Source organism: Lineus longissimus, chromosome 2 (genome assembly GCF_910592395.1).
Source record: "Lineus longissimus chromosome 2, tnLinLong1.2, whole genome shotgun sequence".
NCBI classification, from domain to species: Eukaryota; Metazoa; Nemertea; class Pilidiophora; order Heteronemertea; family Lineidae; genus Lineus; species Lineus longissimus.
The window spans coordinates 570,349-594,457 of record NC_088309.1 but is presented as its reverse complement, the minus strand read 5'-3'; the positions used below and the strand labels follow the sequence as shown (position 1 = coordinate 594,457).

The 24,109-nt window shown below is 42.9% G+C and overlaps 2 protein-coding genes and 1 long non-coding RNA gene across 4 annotated transcripts; 1 reads left to right on the top strand and 2 right to left on the bottom strand.

The window, feature by feature from the left end:
- Positions 1 to 60: 60 nt before the first annotated feature.
- Positions 61 to 2,679, top strand: LOC135483461 (N-acetylglucosaminyl-phosphatidylinositol de-N-acetylase-like). The gene is made up of 7 exons (XM_064764411.1): positions 61 to 362; positions 528 to 627; positions 849 to 939; positions 1,261 to 1,328; positions 1,515 to 1,546; positions 1,743 to 1,879; positions 2,057 to 2,679. The coding sequence occupies exons 1-7, from the start codon at positions 137 to 139 to the stop codon at positions 2,192 to 2,194; spliced, it is 792 nt and encodes a 263-aa protein (XP_064620481.1). The 5' UTR covers positions 61 to 136; the 3' UTR covers positions 2,195 to 2,679.
- Positions 2,680 to 3,309: 630 nt separating this feature from the next.
- Positions 3,310 to 6,665, bottom strand: LOC135483460 (uncharacterized). The gene is made up of 2 exons (XR_010446323.1): positions 5,730 to 6,665; positions 3,310 to 5,324 (listed from the first exon to the last, which is right to left on the bottom strand). It is a non-coding gene; the product is annotated as an uncharacterized LOC135483460 (long non-coding RNA).
- Positions 6,666 to 7,797: 1,132 nt separating this feature from the next.
- Positions 7,798 to 24,064, bottom strand: LOC135500127 (mediator of RNA polymerase II transcription subunit 13-like). 2 transcript variants are annotated; one of them, XM_064791375.1, is made up of 24 exons: positions 23,866 to 24,064; positions 22,258 to 22,513; positions 21,708 to 21,792; positions 21,299 to 21,400; positions 19,243 to 19,388; positions 18,769 to 18,936; positions 18,137 to 18,563; positions 16,934 to 17,704; positions 16,446 to 16,756; positions 15,951 to 16,093; positions 15,685 to 15,790; positions 15,247 to 15,395; positions 14,816 to 14,985; positions 13,971 to 14,689; positions 13,505 to 13,630; positions 13,073 to 13,335; positions 12,511 to 12,820; positions 12,210 to 12,380; positions 11,593 to 11,816; positions 11,196 to 11,378; positions 10,360 to 11,010; positions 9,634 to 10,065; positions 9,251 to 9,366; positions 7,798 to 8,951 (listed from the first exon to the last, which is right to left on the bottom strand). In XM_064791375.1, the coding sequence occupies exons 1-24, from the start codon at positions 23,932 to 23,934 to the stop codon at positions 8,819 to 8,821; spliced, it is 6,231 nt and encodes a 2,076-aa protein (XP_064647445.1). In that variant the 5' UTR covers positions 23,935 to 24,064; the 3' UTR covers positions 7,798 to 8,818. The 2 variants fall into 2 exon arrangements, with proteins under 2 accessions (XP_064647445.1, XP_064647452.1); XM_064791382.1 differs by having other exon boundaries at positions 16,509 to 16,756.
- Between the last annotated feature and the right edge of the window lie 45 nt (positions 24,065 to 24,109).

The window sequence follows — 24,109 nt, the reverse complement described above, 5'->3', positions numbered from 1 at the left end:
AGATGGGGGCCAGTGTAATTTATTACACTATTTTTAGTGTAATAAATCAATTTGAATCAGATGGGGCCGGTGATGAGATTCAATCGAAATAGGCCAAGTTGCACATGGGGTTTCCCAAGGGACACTTTCAGAGGAGATGATGTTAGAACTTCTTTTTGGTCTTTATGGCCTTTTCTGCATTGCACTGTACTTGTTCATAAGCAAGAACCCTGTCCATGTGAGTCGCTTTTCAAGAGTAGGCTGGAAAAGGAAGGTGTTATTAGTGACTGCTCATCCTGATGATGAATGCATGTTCTTCAGCCCAACCATTCTTCACCTGACATCTGCTGGACACAAAGTTTTCTTGCTGTGTTTGTCGACAGGTAAGATCAGAAAAGATAGTGACACGAACATGAGACTTTATCGTCCGTAGCTGATGTTGGCACTATTGCCTTGCCCTGATGAACCTGATGACGGATGAGATGACAATTCATGAATTCAGCAGGTTCAGGTTCAGCACCGAAAAGAAGATATCCTTTCTGTTGCAGGTGACTTCTATGGCCAAGGGGAGACAAGGAGAGTGGAGCTCATTAGAAGCTGCGAAGTTTTAGGTATTCCAGAGGAGCATGTCTTTATTGTGGATGATAAGTAAGTTGTTTTGTCAATAAGTTGTCTGTGAGGTGTTATTGAGGTGGTGAGTTTGTCCTTATCAAAGATCATATGGTTTGAAATTTGAAAAGTGATGAGACGATGAGGTTATTTGTTTCTCCTTCAACATCCCAGGAAGATTGTGGCCAATTGCTCTGTGGAAAAGCGCTTGCATGAGTAACCCGTACATTAACTTTTTAATCTTCTCCTCATTTTTACAGAGCATTACCAGATGATCCAAAAGTGAACTGGGATCCTGAGAGAATATGTTTCTATGCTTATGATTATGTGACAAAGTTAGATATCAATACAGTAAGTTTCTTTCAGCTTCTTGAATTGTCATTCTGGATAGCAGTGCAGCAAGTTGGTCCCAGATCTACCCTAATAAATAATGGAATTTATATAGCACTTTGTCCCGACTGATCTGGCTCAAAGTGCTACATCAAAAAGGACAATGTCTTGATAAGTGTGGGTTATGGATGACCCATTAGTATGATGTTCAGCTGGAAATGTCTCCGTGTTGATCGCCTTGCAGTTACCTGTACCTCTTCATTGAATGCATTCTCATGGCTGTGGGGTCATGCCAACTTAAAGATGAAAAATGTAGGTGTGATTTTCCCCTTTTTATTGCAGATAATCACATTTGATGAAAGTGGGGTCAGTGGACACATGAATCATAAGGCTACACATAGAGCTTTTTGGTAAGATATACTTTTTTCACTATGTATGTATGAATGATACCAAGTCACCAAAGTCTGTTTTGAAGAAACATAATAATAATAATAATAAAGATAATAATGATGAGAAGTGGAGGAGGTCTAAAAGTCTCAGTGGGAGGGTAAATAACCCAGGTCATACCACTTACCTCCAACTTTGTTTTATTGCAGGCGATGTTTGTTCCAGGACAATTTGCCTCAAGGTATGTATCCCTCAAATTTCTCTCACATTTATGGTATCCATTCAGGAGGTGAGCTTGTTATTCATCTGCTTTTTACAGACTGTGATTTTAACTGAAGTTATGCTTTTATGAGGCCTCTTTCTGTTGTACCTTCAGTATTCCAGTACTGACCCACATGAACCTCCGAGTCAGAGTTAACACTTTGCTTCCATTCCAGGGGTGGAATTCTACTGTCTGAAGACCACGAATATCCTGCGGAAGTATATATCTGTTTTAGATCTGCCAATCAGCCTCCTGACGTCAGGCTTCAAATTTGTGTTCATATCGGACTGGGAAAATGTCATAAGAGGGCAGGTAGGTTGATAGGTTTTCCATTTTGGCTTCCTAAGAACTATGTGCAAGCTGTAAACCAGCTGAACACAGAAGAACAGGTGTACATCTTCTCGGCAATCTTAAGGCCGAGGGACACCATATCCAACCATTTTCATGGAAACTCACTTGAGTAACCAGATTCTTCTTTGTTTACTTCAGAAAGCAATGCAAGCCCATTGGAGTCAGCTCACCTGGTTTAGGATGCTCTATATCATTTTCTCGGGGTACATGGTGATCAATACCTTGAAGCCGTTATCACTAGAAAGACCAAGACACCATCCACCAAACAAGTCTTAGAACTGTTGATGACATTGAGAGTTATATCTGGCTGGTGATATCCACGAACAGAGGCAGGAGAGCGCCTTGGTCTACAGAGACTACCAGGCAGGGAAAAGTATTGCAAAGGTTCTATTTGTGCCCTGAAAGATGGACACTTGAGTGGATGGGAGTATCTGAGTGATGAGAGGAGTGCCTCAGTGATCAGTCTTTGGGTTGGTTTACCTCTCTGTGAGGTTGTGAGGAATCATTAAGGGTTTATTTCAATTCTGCACTGATGATAAGCAGCCAGTTGGGCCACTCTTGGTTGCCTCAACTAAGAAATGCATTAAGCTGCTTATCCATAGGCTGTTCCCTTCTGACCTTGAAGATTGTATAGGGTAACATATCTCAGTTTCAACCATATTTGTCATTTCAGGAAAAACTGAGTGCTTGTACGTATTCAAAGCCTTGGGTGGACAGTAGTCTGCTCCTTGGAATTTATAATAAAACATTTACTTGACCATGAAATGGATAAAATGCTCAGGTTATTTTCTTTCTGTGTCCATGAAGCTTCTTGTCAGGTATAAACTGGAATGATCAGTTGTGTCTGTAGATAGACTCTGGAGTCTCCGCCAGCCAGGAAGCCAGTACACCTGCACTGTACGACTGCAGATGACAAGCTATAGACATACAGCCTGCCAAATGGGGCCAACATACTGGGACTGAGCAGACAGCACCAGCAATGAGCCTGGCTGCCCCACCACTTCAACACAGTGAAACACCAACCAGATTGAATTGGTTGTTGACACAGTAAAAGAGATAAAACAGATACAACCAAACCGAATCAGACCTGGCCGCTCCTTGTCTTGCCAGCACAGCTCTCGCTGTGTCTGGAACGGAGTTGGGTGACCAGGTCAAATTCTAATCTGGTTGTGAATGTCTCTCTCACCATGTTGGCAACACAGGACTGCTGGTTGTGACTGATTCTCTCGCCCTATTGGCGACATTGTCCAGCTCACAGATCCACTTCGGTCTGCTTGTGTGTCTCCCCATATGGTTGGACAACACTGGACCTGCTTGTTACAGCCAGACAAAGGGCTTCTCCACAGCACGACTTCTTCATGGCAAGAGTAGAGTCGGAAGCAAAGGCTATCTTTACTTAGAATAGACATTTATTTATCATCAGCTAGCATACATTAGTCATTGACTAGCTACGAAAAATAACTTACATTAAGTTGTATGGAATACACCTTATTCAATAATGTATGTGTGCAAGGGTAAAATGTACACAACTTGGGGTCAACCTTTATGTACAAACTCCTATTACAAAGATTTTGGCATCAATTTAATCTCACAACCAAAAACTGCAAAGACCACTCATGGCATCAAAGATGTACAGCATGTCTGAGAAATTCACCACACTTGGCTTCGATCTGCTTATCATGAAATCACATGCCAAATCGCCATGTTATGTGTTCAGGTCAACATGTACAATGCACTTTTACAATAGTTTACTCCAAACCTCGTCCCCTGTAACCTTGAATAGGGTAAGCGGAAAATCCTGGTAGAATGCTGTGTATCTGGCTCTGCTAGTGAGACACTTCAGAGGTTGCAAGCATGTTCCAATCCATAGGGGAGAGGCTCATTATGATATCTACCATTGGGTGTAACATCCCTGAGAAACTGAAAATAGGGAGATTTATTTCACACGCATGGATTTCCAACTAGCTTACCTCTCTCTTCATGGTAATCAGTTTTGGAGATAGACATAGGAATACTTGAAAACTCACCAAGTAAAATGGTTTTCAGGACAACTGATCTTTACTTTAATACGTACATGTACAACTAAAATGGGTTTCGGTACAAAACTAGAAAATTATCAAGACTACCAATCGTATCTAAGAGTATGCAAGTGTATGTCTTGTTGGGTGCAGTTTATTTATTGTGAAGATTGCATTCGACCAACTTCACCACTTCATTACAAGATGTTCAAGACCTTATTCTTTTGTTTTCAGCTTTAAAGATCATCATTCGCGATATCGACATTCATTTGAACCAGTATTTTGGTGTGCAGTTCGTGCCATCACACGTCAGACTGGAATACTGGATATCGAAGAGGAAGTTGTTAACTATGAAGGAGACGACAGCTGCATGCTCTTGTAGATGTGGCCTTTGTATTGAATCTTATTCAGAGCACAGGTTGAGAGACTAGAAGACTATACCAATCATTCAAGTGAAACCATTCATCCAGAAGTATTAGGGTAGCAGGAAGGGTTGGGCGTTTGTGGTTTCTGAGTCTGAGGGGGTTGGTGTCTGTTGACTGTGCTTTAAGAGAGACTAGGCATGGCGCCAGTCTCTCTTAAAGCACAGTCAACAGGCATTTGGTCTCAGTATTTGGGTTTTGATTGCCAGGACTGTACCCCTGTAAAAGTCAGAGGAGGAGAAGTTTGGAATGATGAAAGCATTGAAGAAGAAGAAATGTTATTATATATTGAGGAAAGCAAATTTATTATGAGACTAGAAGGCAGTGTCCTGACTTGATTATTTTGAAAATGGCAGTCTGAACACATTAAAAGGTGGAACATGGCATTTTATCGACTTTGAAGTGTTCCGCAGTTAAAGGGAGACTATAGGCAGCAGCTAGGTAGGCAAGATACAGTCATACAAATTTGCCAATACGGGTCAGTCATATCTCTAGGTATGGCGCCAGTCTCTCTTAAAGCACAGTCAACAGGCATTTGGTCTAAGTATTTGGGTACAGAATCAAGGCAGAATCAAGGCAGCTCAGAGAGCAATGATTGAACGATGCTGTGGACAAGTCCAAGGATACTGCATCAGTCACGACCAACTTCTCATCAGAAAGCGTCACCACCAGCATATTCAATGTTCAGTTCCAACCTGTACCAGTCCAATGCACGCCTGTCATGGTCAGCAGTGGTCAGCTTAGCGCGATATGGAACATTCTTCTGAAACTCAAGCGAGGGAAGTCTGCTCATTAGCCTATCTCGCGCACTGCTCCTTCTTGTCAAACATCGTAGTGAAATCGTGGTACAGTGGGGCGTCCTCGAGGATTGCAGCTGGTCGGACAGACGTGAGGTGGAATGTGGGCGGCTGCACTTCTTCGTTGATGTGCGATGGCAGATAGCACAGTTGTTGCGTTGCATGACAGCTGAAAGTGAATGTGATATCATAGAACTGAGGCGTTTGCAATGAGACTATAGGTGAAGTAGAAGCAAGGAGTGAAATGGGCCATCTTCCAGTGACTAATATACAGAGTAAGGGCACTGGGTGTTGTTAGATTCAGCATTGAATGTATTCCTCGTACAAGCGTGAATAGTGTGGACATACAGTGAGAGGTGAGAGACCCCTATTGACTACTTCTTGTAACTTTATCTTGGATATTATATTAGTATTGAACTTCTAGCCATGGATTATGAAGAAATTGAAGTTGTAGGCATGGAATATGAAAAATTATTCAACGTTGAAAGACATTATTCCATGAGGCTTTGCCGTGATCGCAAAGGACGCGACGCGATTGGTTCACATGCTAATGAGGTATGATAATGATAATTACCTCTATAATGCTACTTGGATAGCGACTGTGTCGTTGATTGCAACAGTGGTCTATGTCAATGTGTGCCTGTAATGTCAATGAAGTATGATGAGGTGATGACGATAGTGCAATTGACTAGGTGGCGCATTTTAGAATCAGCAGTGAGCACTGTGTGTAACATGGTGAAGGCAGCGGAGATAATAACTGTGTCGAAAGTATTGTTATAGGGCCTTCCCTAGGCCCATGGGGTTAAATTTACAATCCACGATTGAAAAGACGTAGTTTGATCGTATTCAACTATAAATCCATTGAACAGTTGTGTTCCTTGGCTTTAGTCAACCGATGACCTTTTGTTGGGCCATGATCGGGGATTGTAAACTGTAAATGTATTATGGACTGGGAGACGGGGGAAACACAAGTGAAATAGACCAAAACAAGTGATTTTGGGGCTTTGGTTTAGACGCATGCCCCACATGCGCCATGCGGGATTATGCGGGATTATACGGTTCATGTGAACTTGTTGACATCTACATGATCTAGTGCCGTTATTGGTCATGGTACATGGTAGGCCTAATCATCATGGCAATTAGTTTCAGGAAAAGCTCGGAGTAAAATGAACTGCCGATGAATAATGATGTTGTTCATGTTTACCATGTTTACTATACATAGCCATAGGGTATGCACTGGCCAGTGCACTTTCTGCACGTCGTCATGGTCATGTACGTGATACCTTGCATATTTTGTTTTTTGAATGCGCATGCTTTTTGGGCAAAATCACTTGTACCAACACTAATGAATAATGTCTTCTTATCCCCATGACTCCATACACAGTGAGGGCATTGTCCCATTCTCATCAAATGGTAACTTATTGTACCGTATTAGGGTGGAAGTTGGGGAGCAGATACCTACCGCTGCACGCCTGTCATAACCAGCAGTGATGAGCTTAGCGCGATATGGAACATTCTTCAGAAACTCAAGCGAGGGAAGTCTGCTCATTAGCATATCTCGCGCACTGCTCCTTATTGTCAAACATCGTAGTGAAATCGTAATGGAAAACGTCTGGCTTTGCGCCAGACGTTGAGACTAATAAGTGAAGAACTAGTAGGTGAAGAACTTCTACTTGCGCGAGACTGCTCTGATAAAATTATCATTGCAGAGACTACGGTGACGTACACATATATTTTTTACAATCAAAAATGCCCTCAAAAGACGACATGGAATGATTATTTTATTGATATTTCCTACTATATACCTTCCAATTATCACTTTATACAAATAGATCGGCGTTAGGTCGCATGCTTTTCTTTCCTGGTGACACTATAAAGCAAAATAGTTGCAACCCCGTAAATGCGCTATAAGTCCAATAATAAGTGACGGTGACCCGTTATAAATGTTTCGCCAGCTTCGCTTTTTTGCCGCTACGCGGCGCGTTGGGCCCTTGCGTCAAGATTCCAATTCAAACAGAAGAAACAGAGTTAAAACCCAATTTGAGGTGCTTTATACTTCTCACTGGAGTATCAAATCATCAAAAACTCTATGCCAGTGTTAATGCATCACGTAAAACAAATTTGCTCTTTTTCTCAAATACCTCATTCGGATCATATCTGTTGGAAACCAAGCATGAACATGTCGAGATGGTAATGGAAGATACCAACAGTGCTGCCTAATTTAGAAATGAACAATAACTCAGTGAATTCATCTTATCTGCATCGTATTTATTATTGTGTGCTAAAGGCAAATCCATCAGGTTATTCATATTGTGAACTGCCTAATTTTCATGGGGCATTGCGTTTCCGTGGATTTCCAAAATCACCCAAGACCCACAAAAAAAATCACCAAAATAATTTTTCGATTGGAAAGTGATCGAAATTTTATAATCCGCTAAAATTAAATCTTGAAATGTTCAATTTCAAGAAATTTTAACAAATTGCAAAACTGAAGAGGCGGGAAAATTTGGCAGTTTTCAGTTGGTCAATAGTACATAGGCAACACTGTGTAAACAGGCCAAGGCCTCAATCAGCAACATGCCGACTGGAATACCTGAACAGTCAAACCCATTCATTTTAAACAATTGGCAGTATCTCCCCCCCCCCCCCAGCTACCCAATCTGCAAAAATTGTGACCATAAAAATGACAACTCATCAGAACTGATAAATAACTTCTTCTGAACATGCAGTTAAATCACACATTATGTTCAAACGATTTACATGTATAACTTAATTAAATATCAAAATAATTTAACCTGTTTAAAAAGCTGAATCGGAGTATTCTTGTTTTCCTTTAAAAAAACAAACATTCATGAATTTAACCAATGTGGCCTCCAACTCGAGTGTTCACAGTAAAACATCACTGAGAAACTGAGGCTATTTTGACATGATTCTATAGACTTTTTTTAACTGATAGTGGAAATATCAGACTTGCCATCCTGATTACAGAGTGGGACCAGCTCAATCCACCTCATGTACACACAGTCTGGCGTGATTCTTCCAGAAATTTGAAAGAGGAGGGGAATTTGGGAATAAGCAAGGAAATTGAGGAAACAATCACTGTTGAAGGTCGATAGCAGAAAGTTTAGTTGAGACTGGAGTATAGTTATGTTTCATGTGTCACTGATGACACTTTGGACTACAGGTGCGGATCAAGGAATTTGGTACGGGTCAAGTTTTTCCGGGAGAGCACCTGAAACCCGTCGATGCACTCCTGCACTACAGGCACAGGCTTGAGAAAGATCATCTTTATTTACATCAGTCACCCCAGGATATCAACGTGATTCCCCCAGTAAGAAATATACAAGAATTTGTCAGTCCAGAATAATGCCGTCTTTGAAATGAATGGAGTAATCCTCGAAGAGTATTATATACCCTCACATTTCCTTCGTAATAGAGAAACCACACTCTTCAAGAGGTTCCTCGTTCAGTCAGAGATGGCTGATCCATCTGCCCACACGAATGAAAGAATGTCCAACAGCCGCAACACGATCCCGAAATCATATAAAGTTTTCTATCCTTTGGATTTGAGAAACCTGCTGCATATAATTTAAAATTTCATGTTTGAAATCATCCTGAGTTGAAGCAGTCAACAATCACAGACACAGTGTGAACATGCGCATCCTACACAAAGGCATTGAGAGCATGGTAGAGCTGCATGAGCACCAGAAAGTTGATCGGCAGGGCCGACCTTCGATCATTCGTTGCCACGTCCATCGTCAGCCAAGACAGCGAGTTGTAAGTCTCAAGCACATATCTGAAGAAATGAGAAGAAGAATTAGGGTTGGTCAGAAATGGTTTTACCATGTGTCATCCTTGATCATAACTGGCCTACCCCTTGGTTGGGGACCAGTGCCCAAGAGGATTTATGATGTCCAACAAACTAACAATCTCATGCTGCCATCCATTCTGAGAGGAACAAGACGGTCGAAGAGCATTTGAATTTTACCTCATTTGCATATATTTTTCTTCAAGGCCTAAAATTAGGTACGGTAGGATATATTGCACATTTTAACTTGCTTGAGGACTTTATAGGAAGGAGACGCGAGTTCTTACCTGAGTACATCACAGGTGAAATTAGAATCCAACGAATGAGTATGCTTGGTGTGTGACGCATGGAAGAGGTCATCTGGATTCTGCTGCACAGCCGGACAATGCACATGGAGGGCAAACTGGAGAGAAAACAAAACCAGTTGTAACAGTCATTACGAACAATGCAAATCAATGCACTCAATGAAAATCGCCTCCCTCGCGTTGAGAATGATTCTCCACGAGCAATTTCCTGTTCTGAACATTGCAAGTTACTATTGACGTACCTTCTGCTTGCATAAGCTGCCAACAACTGATGTACATGTGAAGTGAGGTGAAGCCCTCTCGTGGAGCAACATGATTCCGAGAAGACAATTGGTTTCATGTGAATCACTTTGGATTGAACTTACCTTGAAACAAGTGGGTGAAATCCCCTCCGCATGTGGACAAGCTGACCAGAACCACTTGGGAAGGGGGCCGGTTTTGGCAGTTGTAACGTAGTAGCCCATGGCAAGAGGCTGATGGAGCAGATTGGGGGATTCATCCTGGGGATCACAGGTGAAGCCTGAGTTGCCTTTGCCCACAGCAAACATGGGAGAAGTGGAACAACCCAAGCCCAAGCCAGGTGACTGCGAGGGTGACGCCTGGCCACCTCGACCAGGGGATCCAGGCGATGGGACGGGACTGTCAGCCAGACTAAGGAAGCTATTGAGATCTTGGTCGATGTTCATGTTGAGATCCTCCTTCAAGCCAGAGAAGAGTGGGTCATCATCATCGATGTCTGCCCCAAGACTTGCTGTGATATCCATATGGCTTTCAGGTTGCAACGGGGCAGTGTTGGCCTGAAGATAAGAGGACAAGAATAGTCAAGGGTAAATCGAAACTGAGTTATGACCTATCAGCCTAAGGCTAAATCACCAAATATTCTAGTCGGTCCATAATTTGCTTGCCATACTGTGGTTCATAGCTTTGCCAAGGTGGACAGAAAACCTCCTGGGCCAAGAATCTGTTGATCCAAGGTTAGACGCAACTCATTATCACAGCTGATCATTCCAAGTAAATCCACCAAAATCATCAAGCGACACAAGTCAGTGCACATTACAGGAAATCAATAAGACTAGTAGTATCATGCTTACCGCTGCAGTGGCTGAGGTCGGGAACACAAGAATGTGAGTGACGGTGGCATCCTTGGGCGTGCTCAGTGGACAGTTACTACTCTGCACCTCCTCCTGCTTGACCACATCAGGAACGATCCGGAATGTTGGCTGCGCCTCCATGGAGATGAGGCATGCGCTGAGAATACTTGGCACACCAGCCGTTGATGTCGCTGACAAGGAGCTACACAAACCACAGATGTCTCGGATATGCTTGCAGGCACGAAGTAGGTTCTTACGGCTGAGCAAACCAGCCCAACCTTTGAGTTCACCATGTCCTAAACGACCTAATCGACACACCACTACCCGCCATGTCAACGCTGTCATGGATATCACACCACAAATGAAATCCCACAGTTTCTGAAGACCGATTTTCCGAGCAGATGCCTTCTTTCGTCTATTCCGATTAGGAATTTCTATATTGATTGTACTAGATTCTAACACTTCGCCGCGTTCATCTGTCAACGTGGCGATAAGCCATCTCTGGTCCTCCGACAAACAGTAAGAAACCATGAGAATACCACAGCGTTCCTTTATTTCACCACACGACTCAGCCAGCTGAGACTGATGATCTTTCTGAGCAGCTATAATGAATGGTGGGCTGAAGAGCTTCGTCGGACCAGCCTTGTCTGCCTGAAAACAAAACACACAACACAAGTCAGAAGAAATTTAACGTATTGTGAATTTCAACACGTCAATGCCAGCTTGGATATCGGGGGCTTGGAAACACTCTCACATTCTATTCACAAGTGTGCATGCTGGTGCAACCCATTCTAACATGCTAAATACTTGTATACAGGTACAGTAAGAGAACTCACCTCTTTCACTTTGAGGAATGCGTCAGCAGATGCAGCTGGACCAAAGCCAGTGAGTGACCTGCCCATGTACGTGTGATGCATGGTCTGTGTGCACTGTGTATACACGGAAAACGCGACAGATTTGAGCAGTTGTAGTTGTCGCATTTCCCCATTGTGATCAAGGATACTCTGAAGAGGCACAACCTGAAATGAAGAACAAACTCAATCAAGTTGCTTGATCCGTAAACAGTCGTTAGATATAGATTCTATGATGGCGACTCTCAGCCTTATATAATGGATGCAAAACAACTTCTTTTAGCATACTGCCCATGCTGATGAAGCAGCCGGAGCCTCAAGCTGATGAAGCAGCCGGACCCTCGAGCTGCTGAAGAGCTCGGATATTCTGGCTGACATTTACCTGTAATTGGACATGGTCACGCATGGTTTCTGGTAATGATTCGACCATCTCTTGGTAACACCTCAACATGCCAAGTGTGGACAGTCTGCTCAGCTCATCCCATTCATTGCCATATGTAAACGGATCGACCATATAAACAACGATGGTTGGGATCTCAGCATCTTCGTCTGGTTCGGGCTCCTGCAGGATCAGGCTTTTCTCTTGACTAGTCGACTCACAACCTTCTGCAGAAAGAAAACACAGTGTACTGGAAACGGCAAGGTTTTAGTATTCTTGTTCTACATGTGCAGCAAGTTTTATAAATTTAGATCCCAGCAGCTCTCCTTATATTCAACTGAAATAATGAATACATTGTTGACACGGTTCACTCTACAGTAGCTTGTCTAGTCAGAGGTCCAAGCCACTATATACTGCGGCTCCTTTCCCAAACCAAGTGTGGCTGCATAGTGCAGGTCTATCATGTTTGAGATCCTCTCTCCAAGTCCACTTTATTTCCTCACTTGGCCGTTGAGGACTTCATGCGTGCTGTTCAATTTTAATGGGCTGTGGGGGAAATGTCTCAGGCAGCAACAACATGAAATATAAACTGGCAGTATGAAGTAGAGAAGAGTGTTTACCTCTTTCATCTCCATGGGTGGACTGAGGGGTGGGCACCGAGGCCGGTCCATCTGACATGAGAGGATGAGGAGAAGGTGAGGGCTGTGGCTGTGGCTGAGGTTTTGGTGTTGCTTTATTGCTGTGGTTCTCAAAGAGCGCTTTGTCCAGTGATTGGTCCGCCAGGTAGGGAGCTGCAAATGCCAAGTGAAACATGTTTAGAGAACAAGACTTGGGTGACATAAATCCTAATTCAATCACAACCACTGTTTCACTGAGGAACTAATCAAGAACACACCAAATAGCTATTCATGAACAACTTACCCAAATGGTGCCGGCACACCTGGGCATACATTCGTAGCTTGGATGCCACGAGTGAAGACCCCACGTTGGTAAACCATTCACTGACTTCATCATCTAATCCCTTGGATAGTCCATACTTCTTGCCAACACGCATTATACCATCCTTCAACTTGGGGATCGGGCAATGTCGACCGAGGCGACAGAGTTCGTACACGGTGCTGAGCTCTTTGAAGAATGTTTTGACATTATTGTGGATGAATTCATTCTCAGGGGCGACCACGACAAAGGCCACATCTCTTGCCTTGCCGTAAGGCTCAAGGAGGAGTTTTTCCTAAAAACAACATGAGAAAGAATTTGAAACATTTTCATTGTATTGCAATCATCAACACACAGAGAAGTCGTGTTTTGGTTCGCTGAGGTTGTCTGACCTACAAGGGGGAGACGTGTATAAGACCAGCAATCACACTACAAGCAGGGCAAAGAGGGAAGAGGCACACAATCACAAGAGATAGCAAAGTAAGCTGGCAGTAAAATCTGTGATTCAGCATCGGTTTTGAAGACTGGCCATGATTCGATAACTCACCCAGTATCTGATAGCATGTGGAGCTAAAGATAACCAATCCTTGTCATAGCCGACTAATATCGCTGGGATCGGCTGAGGCTCACATGCCTCATCAGTGCCTCGCCCAGCCAACTTGTGAAAGTCTTTCCACGTGAGTGGTCCAGTGATCGTGTACGTGGACTCCCATAACCGTGTGGTCCTTTTCTTCTGTATGGCATCTTGAAGCAGAGGCTGCAATGACTTCAATAAACGGACTAGATCTTGACTGTTGGCTGGCACCTCAGCTGGAGAAGAAAGAACAACCTTATAGTACATGAACAGCATGAATACTTTCTGGTGCTTCTCTTTACAGTGATCTTCGTGTTAAAGATTCAAGTTAAGAGTTGATCATATGGCTACCGCTATATCAAATAGAACTCCTGGTCATGTTTTATGAAGACAAGTCAAATTTACCTCTCAAAAATGACCACTTGTGTAAGCACATTGCTTTGTGATGTGGTTCATCTAACTTGGTGGCCGAGTAGCTCTCCATGACCTGTTTACCCTGCTCTAAAGCTCTCATACATGATTCACATGCATCTGAAATGACAAACGATAACTTGTTAGGTGATCTTAATGTTTTGAGATTGAGCACAGCGGAAGTTTGCACAGTGGCAAACACTATAGGATTATTTCACAGCAGCTTGATAGTGTCAACAAGCTGTCACTTTATCCATCCACCACGTCTTGCCCAATAGAAACATATCACTGCCCGAAATGCACCGTTGCCTTACTGGATGATCAGCAAGACACCACTAATGTACACATCAAGCTTCACTTAGTATATGAAATCACAAAGTGCAATGTTGTAGAGCCATCACTGGCCCTTGCTACTCAATGAGGCGGCCACATCATCCGCACATAAACTACAAATGCCTACCTTGGATTTCCAGCGTATTCGGTACGATATTGACGTTTGTGACGAGAGACGAATGGACCTTGATCTTCTTCGAGTGATGTAATACTGTACTCCCAGGGAATGGACACGCATACTGCGCCTGCAGCAGGTGAAGTATCGAATGTGGCACAAGTTCACGATTCGGCCCACACTTGGGGTCTTTTTGATTATCAGTCAGCAACAAAGAGGGTTTATGTCTTTCGAAGCGATCGTCTCTAATGCCAGTGATGTCTACTTCATCCTCATAGAATAACCCTGAGTTGTGGCCATACTTTCTGTTCATCACTGCACTAAAGCCACAAGCACACTTATATTGCGGTTCCTGAGACACTAAAGACTCTGGGATATATATCCCAACGTCAGCACCCTTTATGCTCATATTACACACACATATGTTACAACTATCGAAGTTATGATCCTTGAATAAATTGAGTATCGTGTCTGAAAGCACTAAGTTCACAGTCAGACTATGAGCCTCTGGTACCTGACTATTTGTACCATGGTTGTCTATGGAGTTCAAGTTTTTATTCAAATATGACGAGGCGTTTGAGGCAGGCGATTGCAGTTCGTAACTCATTGGTGTCCGTTGCTGCATACTTCCAGGGAATGTTGCTGGTGATGCTGGGATAGACAGCATACGATCCACAGGTAAGCGAGCCATATTAGCCACGTTCTCCATAGACGGCATATGGCTGTACTGACTGAAAAACAACAGTTAAACACCATTAGTTTAGGACTTGCAGCACTTGTTTTCAGTTCTTGCCCCTAGGTGGTCAAGTCGACAATCAGATACGACTAAAATTTGGGGTAAGAGTTTAAAAACTTACCTCTGCTGTGGGTGTTTCTCCATCATGGGTAATGGATAGTGCCAAGATGGTTTGTAGTAACAGTTTAACTCAATCGATGGCAATTTCCCACTTGGCAACTCAATCGGACTGTATTTGGAGGAACCTATGAACTGACCACATGGTAAAGACTTGTGCACGAACAGGCACTCCTGTAAAGGAAAATGAGAAATCTTATCTAAAGTGACAGAGGGATAGAGCCCTCACACAGCTCCTAGCAAGATGAACCTATCTTTTGGAAGACTTGCAAAGTATCAGCATGGACATATTCCATTAGTTAGTGAGAAAACAGTTGGCAGTTATCTGGCATTTGCCAACTTCCGACAATTTAGGCCTGGATCGGACTTACAGAAGACTGGACAATGGCTAAAGTGGCTCAACCGCCCTCGATGAAGAAGGAGTGATTTACTTACCTTAACTGGAGCTTCTGGACTAGCCATATGTTCCATGGGAGCACAAACAGGGTCCAACTCATGAACAGGGTCAGCCTGTCCATTACACGGTGAGGTGTTATTTTCCATTGACGGTGGAGTAGGAAACATCCGAGATAACTCTGTTGTACCTGGACAAGAGGGAATTAGAGTTACAGGCTTTGCCTTTGGTAACAGCCAAGATCGTTTTGTCTGGTTGCTAGGGGAGCTTATAGCAGTCATACTGACAAGCATTTTGGTCTCTTCCTAGGGTATGTTTGGCTGTGGTGTTTCAACCAGTCGTTCTCTGCCTGTTGTTTTAGCAGAATGAGCACGAATAGCATACTTTTTACCGAGCTGTGTCTGATGAGCACCGATGTCGTCCAAGCCTGGAACACCATAGTGTTTTTATCATTACAACAGATGAGTGATTCCTCTTACCTATAATGCCAGCTCCTGTACTGCTATTCAAACTGGTTCCCTTGCTGCCTTTTATCACTGCATCATCACACAATCTGCTGCCACCATTGCCCATGGGCTCCTGAAACTAATGGATGGCAAACATGTAGAACTTGTCACAAACATTCAAGTTGCAATCACATATGTCATTTACATCATCAGTAAAAACCATGATAAGACAAGGAACAACAGGAACAAGAGTGACCATGGAGATGTGACAAGTGAGTAGAAACATGTGGTAAACTTACAGTGTCATCGTTATCCTCCTCGCCAGAAGTGTCAAATATCCTATCAAGGTCGGTAATCGTTGGCACCAAATCCTTTTCACTCATGAGGCTGGTTGTCCCCAGCTGGGCACCAGGTGTCTGTGGTGAGCCCAGGTCTCCCATGTCTGCAATCGAACAGTTCAACAGCTATCACACCAGAAAAACTACATATCAAGCTGCATCATGATGGTGTACACGATTACAGGAATAAACCTTGAATATTTGGACTAAAGCTGGGGTCAAATGCTGGTCTCAGGGTGACATATGAACTGGGTCAAGTTCTTCTGGTAATAACATCATTCTTCATACTAGGGTTAATATTACTGATATACTGTGATATATCAGAGACTCCTATTGGCAACTTCATTTGACCCACCTGACTGCTGCCTCCTATCTTGTGCTCAATCTGATGAGCACACAAGACAACATTGAATAGAATGCTTTGGCTTCAAGAGGGAGACTAACGTCAACACATACCTCCATTAGGCTGCTCCTCTTTGAAGCCAAATGGTCCTTCGGAGCTCCTCCGATGGTCCTTACCGTCGTCCTCCTGTTTGATAAGTCGCCCACCAGGGAAACTATCATCGCGACTTGCTCGGAAGCCCCGCGAGCAGAATCCTGTTGCATTTGTTGAAGACTCATCAGAGAACTCGTAAGGGTCATGCATTGGCAAGCAACTCGTCACAGGCGATGGGGTGCTGTGAGAACTCAAAGATCTTGATCCGGAAGAATTTGAATGTCCGTCTGTCCTGTGGTTGGACCTCGCTTTCTTTACAGGCCGCAATAACCTGGAGATAAAAGTAGATCACCCAATCAGAACTCACACTTGCAAACCCCCTTCTTGGCTTAGGCACACCAGTGGTTTACCTCAACCGAACACAAGTATATCGTAAGTTTACACCCAGATTTACAGGCAACCTCAAATATGTGCCGAGACGTTGATAAGGAAGGAGAGGTACACTTACCATGCATTGAGCGTAGCAAAATCGTACAACGATTTTCCCATTGGTTCCTCGTCTTCCTCATATGAAGCCGCCGGCAACTGTGGCCGCTTCAAACCAGGATGATGCGTTGCTTCATGTTTGTGAAGATCCAACCAGTTCGACACGACATCTGGTTTTGATTCCACTGGTGCCTGATATGGTATAGATAATGGTTCACACTTTGGCACAGACCCCAGTGGCTTATTATAAACATCAGCACTTGCTTGGCCACCAACAAAACCACTAGAATTCATAGTCACGTTACCCCCAGTGACACCGTTAATAGTCTGAGATTCAGGTTGCACATGATTCGTATGACTTAGATCCTTCTCATTGTTTTTCACAGGTGGATGCGGACTCAACGTCGGCATGGTTGGATCCGATGCAGATTGTGTGATGGCTGGCTGACTATGCGAAGCCACTAAAGGCGATGGAACTGCGGAATTAGGGGACTCCACTGCCTGATCATAATTCGTAGTCCTCAATGAAGGAAGGCTAACATTTGCTTGTGTCACAGCCCCTTTAAAGTTTGTAAGTGGAGCAACATGGACACGCTGCATCACGAAGTCCAAGTCATTGCTGTGCACCACATCCTCAGAATGTTCTAACCTACGATGAAACGGTGTCCGAGATTGTTTTGACTGTTGCTTATCAGACTTCTCCACCTTTTCTAACTTCATATATTTACTATTGCTACTTAATGTTTTTTCCTTATTTTGTGCACTTAGTGCAGACCGATTTTTGCTCTTTAATCTGCAAAATAGAATGATTCATGTTATAAAGAAATTCATTTGGACTACATACATCCAGGAAGAAATGTACACTTGTTCCAGCAGACTAAGCGTGGAATATAATATTGAGATTTCAAATTTGCAGATGTTTCATTCATGTGCAATTCTTCTGTTAACCACAAAATTTTCGTGGGCTCTGTAAAATTGTATCTTCAGTGACTGACCAGATTGAAGCCTGCATGTTTTTCATGGTTTTCTGCAACAAGCACTGCTGTTACTATAGTGCAATAAGAAAAGTTGTTTTGAACCAACTATCGACAAAGATTTGAGTCACTTTGATGACTGAATACCTCTACACACCATCCAACTCTTACATGTAAGCAAAACAGTGAACTTTTCATGGTTAAGTGTATCTGAATGATCAGTTTAAGTGAATCATCTGCCATCTACTTACTTCGAGCAACCACAATGGCTTTTCTGTATTGGTTCTCCGAAGTCCCAGTTCCCGAGCATTCCGTTCTCGTCTCCAGAACCATCTACAGGCTGTGTCCGTTTCATCCCAGCAGACACACAGCCGTCCTGCCATACCTTCTCCACCAGGCAATCGGTCATCGTGTCAGCAGCCGGGAGACCACCGCCAGGATCCACACTGCCTTGTGCATATAACGACGTCTGGACTAACTTGATATTGGCTTCTAAAGCAGACGCAGCGTCACATGGTGATGTCGGAGGTGTCAATGACAACGAAGAAACAAGTGAAGTCATCCGGCTGACGTTTGGCATTTGTGGATTTGATGTCAGGTTTGCAGGATTACCGTAATGAGGCTCATCGCAATCTGTGACTAGGACAAATCTTGAGGGATACTTCATATGGACACCACCTAAACAACAAACATATTGAAATGTTATTCTAAGTCATCTCCCAATGTGAGAACTCTAGAGACTCGAGTGCATGGCTCTTACTGAGCCATATAAAGGTACACTGAGGACATTTAGTTTTCTACTAAGTTTACTTCATGATGCAAATTTTGTACAAAATCTATCAGCATTGAGTCAAAAGTAACATTTCATCAGAAATTAACCCACCTACAATGACTTCGACCATACTTGGCACCTTCTGTTCATTGGCCGTTTCAATTCTTTCAGACATGTAGAAGTGGAGCCATTCCTCCAAGAGCTTGCGAACCACCGGATCTGAATCCTTAAACGTCTGCCCAGTCAGGACACCTGTCAGGCCATGCGGTGCAAGAAGCACTGAAACATACCAATTTCACAATTATTATCATAATCAACAAACAATGGTTGGAATTTTTCAAAAACCAAACATTTTTTTTTTTACAGTTTTGAGGATAATCGGCCAACCACTTTCCAGTGACTAAAATTTTGAAAACCAACCTCGTTCCTTGACTTGCTCTAATGTCTCATCAGTGTGGAAACAAACAATTGAAAAAGTACACGAACATGGGTCCGGCATTAAGCCACAGTTCAGAAAATTGCACTGACAGCTCAGCAATCTTTTCAGACATATACATTGGAAAAAGACCCATTGTCGGGACTTACCTTGCACCCCATTGGTAGCTTCCTGGCATAGCATCACCTGTTTCATGGTCAATGGGCGTACAGGTGGATGCTGACGTACATCTATACTTGAACATACTGTACTTTCCCCGTGCAGAAAGAATGAGAATGAGATTGACAGGTGTGGCCTGAAACACACAAACAATATTCTCTTTTAAAATGATGATGATGACGGATAATTTCTTCAATGTTAAGGTTTGAATTCTGCAGTGCCTTCCCTGGCTAAGGTTTTGAATGCTGCCAAATGTGGGCAGACACCTTTAAAAATTTGAAAAAACTTCATCCTCAAAGGTCAACCCATCGCCTACCAACCAACTTTGAGCAAAACTTTTTCTCTCCAGTTTACCATTGATATAATTTCAGAGATTTGGCGTCTTTGACCTCATAAAAGGCCATAACAGCCAACCAACAACTATGTCCACTACGTACGCCAGTATGAGAAGAAATCTCAGTTTTTCAAGAAGCAGGATCAGCGCGCTATTCAGCAAACCAAAGGTTTAAAAGACACCACCGAGCTCTTGGTAAAGCATGATTCACCATCAGTCCATTATGGTCGCCATAGCAACACTGTCAACTGCTAGAGATTTCTACCTCTGTTCTACTGCTGCTGATGCACTTGGCATAATTGGAAATGTCTTAGTGTGGAACAGTAGCAGTGGAGTCGCAGGAAGGCTGAACATGCTCGACACCAATATCACTCACGCTACTATGACAGTCGTGCATCTGCACAGCCGCAAACCGCATGGCCGAGTCGAGCAATGTCTCGACTGCGACATTCGTAGGCCATCGAACCAGACTGTCGCTATCACCCTGGATATTGATTATGGTGAAACAGACTTCACTCATTACGATGGCTTCTTCTGAGGGCAACAATTTCAACTTCTTTGGTTAGTTTCTCAGCATTTGTCAGCATTTCTTATGTCACAAGTCGGTACCTCTAAAAGGTAGACTGATTTGTTGTGCACACAAAAACCTTTATAAGTCTTTTATAAAACATTACTTTCCATAAAATTCTGGGAGACATAAGCCAAAGACTTTGAGAACAGACAGGCAGCCAAACGGATTAAAAATGGCCAGCTCTGAGGAATTCTAAAACAGTGATGACTGCCACTTTTCAATGTTCATTTCACAAAAGGGTCAGTGAACATAATTGCTGGTCATTGTGTCACGGTGCTTGGTTCCATTGTGACAAGATTGACAGGGGAAACCTGCACAAAAGCAGTGTGTCAGTGTCTATGGCAGCACCAGCACCATGAAGCCCTCATTGCTTGGTTATGTAGTGGAGTTTCAGGGCAGTGTTTTCTCTTTAGGTGGTGGTCAGGGGCAGGGGGTGGCAAAATATCAAATTAGAATTTACAAAAACTTGAAATGCTGGGTCTGACACGACACATTCACTTTCAAAAGCAAATGGTACTGTAACAAGTGATCTTTACCATGTTCAGCTGAATAGCCAAACTAACATCACCCAAAATAGACTGAACAAATACAATGTGTGATCAAGCTGTTAGTAGAGCCAAGGTGACAACAGTACAATGGTATGTAATGGAGAACTTGATTACTAGTAAACAGCAGTAGTTATAAAAGAGACCCAACACACAATAGATTTCCAGCACGAGTCAATTTCATTCATAAAAGGTTCTCTATTGTATTGGACCACTTATTGCCTCGTATTGGCTATAAATCCCTGAAAGGCCTGTTGAAGGCTTTGAATGAGCCTCCAAAACGGTTCTTTTATGAATGATGTGTGTACCATCATGTGTTGCCAGTTGTAATACTGCAAGCATCAGTCCATGCCAGAACAATAAAGGTGACAATGGCATACATCAACTTCATTTCAAGTGAACTAATTGTAGCCAATACGGAGAACCTACTCTAAAATGGCAAACGTTTACACCACAGACATACATGTATCATCCTGGGACCCCAAGTACAGCTTATTATTTCTATGCAAACGAAACTTCTGACCTGAAATGATTTACATAGTAACAACTACGGATATTTCATGCATTCATGCTTAAGACTATGCAAATATGCTTACCCTTTTTCAGTGGAGAGACCCGAGGAGGAGCAGTCGTATGAGGTGTCGTAAGGCTGCACAAACCATTTTCCAAGGCGTACAAAGTTTCTCTGGAGAAGGTACCTGCAAAAACAAAGAGATCTTCAGTAGAACCTTGCCATTTGGCTGTCAGAACAGACTGACCACGTGACAAGTAGAGAAGCCTGAATCAAACCCTTGTCTGGCATACACTCCAACCTCATTAGAAGTAGTTTCTTTTTTTGAAGAAGGATGACCTGCTCTACTTGGCAGGTTGCCCCACTGGCAGCTTGGCCTCAAGCCATTGACCACTGCCTTGTGGTCAAGAAATGTACCACTGTTTGTGAAAATACTGACCGACACTTCACTGTGCAGATTTGCTGTCTTTGTGAGCCAAAAAGTGGCAACTTACCCTTCTATTAGGTTATGAAGAGCCTTGAATAACAATGTACGACACTCGTAGGAGAGACCAGCATCCCAGCTGCCTTGCTCCGCTTCTGAAAATAGGAATATAAAATCGTATCTCAGAAATGAACAGGTAATATTGAAATGGAATGCTTCATGGACCATGTGCTCAACGCGTGTTATTTCAATAATGACTGGTTATACTATCACTGGCGAATGAGTGAACCGTTTAAAGTTTCAGCCAAGGCCTTGGTCATCATGCTTATTGATGGCCCACATTAAGCCTACTCAGATGAATCTGTATACTATAAATCATTGCTGTGCATGAGAAATGGGCCCTTGACTATCATTTGGCATTTAGCCCAAAAACAGTGGTCATAAAGCCTCATTACATTTCCCCATTTTATAATTTTTTTGTTTTTTGCTAAATGCTGCCATTGGAAGCTAAGCAAACATCGAAATACACACTGTTACACTGCTATTTGTATCAGTCTAGTGTTACAGGCCACTTTTATTCCAGAATGGACACTGAACAATCATACAACAATGAACATTACCTGTCAACTCTGGAGAAAGCAGCTCCTGCAGATTGGACGGCTGTCCTCCATACCAGAACAGCCAAAGCTCCTTACTAAAGGAGTACTGTTCATTGCCTCGCGAGTCTGACGAGGACTTCTGCACCCTCTTCCAACAGCAGAGAATATCAGCTTTGGTACATCGACTGAACGACGACAGAACCGGGTCCTCCAAGGGTTCCACCACATGACCACTATCAGTACTGTATCTACGCCATTTAATCCCACACAAGTCCGTCTGAAAGAGAACATTGTATGCAACTGTTATTTCACTGTTTCCTGCTTTTTAACATGCTGACTCTCACTCCCACATACCAGGTTGGGAAAACATGGAAGAGTGGGAGGAAGTGTTGGGACGTTTGTCGGATACATTAGTTGCGACGTTTTTACACTGATCCACTGCATCGATCGCACCTACCTGGTTGGCATAGAGGTTTTTCAGGCCCTCTCAAGCCAACCGCCATGTTTTGCTGTTATGGAGATTTGACCTTGGGTGGCCGGTTCTCTACTCTGACACCGCGAAAGCCCCATCTCTTTCAGTCAGTAACAGTTTGAGAAAAAAGAGTTCTTAAACTCGGGTGTCTGCATCATTTTTGTTTTCAGAGATGGCATATTTTCAAATCTCCCCCACTTGTAAAAAGAATACTCTGGTCTGGCAAAATCCTAATATTAGATGTCATAATACCTAATTGCTTCATAAAATAAGTTGAAATTCACAGACATGCCAGTTTCGTTTTGCTAATTGCTTTATAAAAAAATGCAATACTACAGAGTACACATTCTATTGATATTGATATTGATAATTTATGCCATCTCAGTCAATATCAAGATATCATTTTTGGAGAATTGATTCAGTGAAACTGCTGTATCAGTTGGATCAGGCAATCTATTTTGGGAGAAAGAAAACTAAAAGGAAAAGGGATTCTTGCTAAATTGAGATGGTGTTTCAGACTGTTGTCAGGAATCAATTCAAACTCGTATCCAATTTCTCCTGGGACTAAAAATGTGACGGCAAAATGTGATGAGCAGGGATAGGAAACAAGTTTTTATTTTCACCTGGCCTAACCCTATCAACTATGTTTTTTATGAATCCTGTGCATACCATAACTTACTTAATAACTACAAATGCATGCGAGACATAATCACCGATGTTCACATCTCACAATCACATGCACTTTTGAGTGTGATGATGTTCATGATAATTGGATAAGAGGCTTAATAATTCACCATTGCATTTACCAAAGGCATTTGCAATCAGATTCAGAGCAAAGTCAAAGTAGGCAGTGAATCTTGAATCTCAGCTCATATCATAGACTCATGTCATTCTGCCTGATGACATGCTGATCATCATGCTCAGTGTGAATGTGTGAGACATGGCTTCTGCTGGCTTTGTCGAAATTGTTGTCTATTCATTATTCCAGGGGTTAACCACCAACAAGTAGTGTCTATAGGCCAGGGTGGAGGCCTATTTTGGAGCAGGGCGACTACGGCTGTGTAGTTTATCATGCACTGCAGTCGCTCCATTGATTTGCAATGCATGTTTATCACAATCAATCGCATTTTGTTCGACCAGAGATTGAGAGAACTCACCAAAGCAAACAAATTCGTATAACAATCCTCCAAGCTACAGCCGTTCAGCAATGTATTCGGGTGACTCATGGTCACTCCATGATCTAAAACTATGTTCAGAAGTTATTTAACCTTGAAAAGATGAGAAAATGACCATTATCATGTTCAAAATCACGGAATCCACAAAATTTTTGCATAAAATGGCGACGGTAATGGCGACTGCAAGAACAACAAGGCGGTAAGGATACTTGGCTCTGATTCGTCC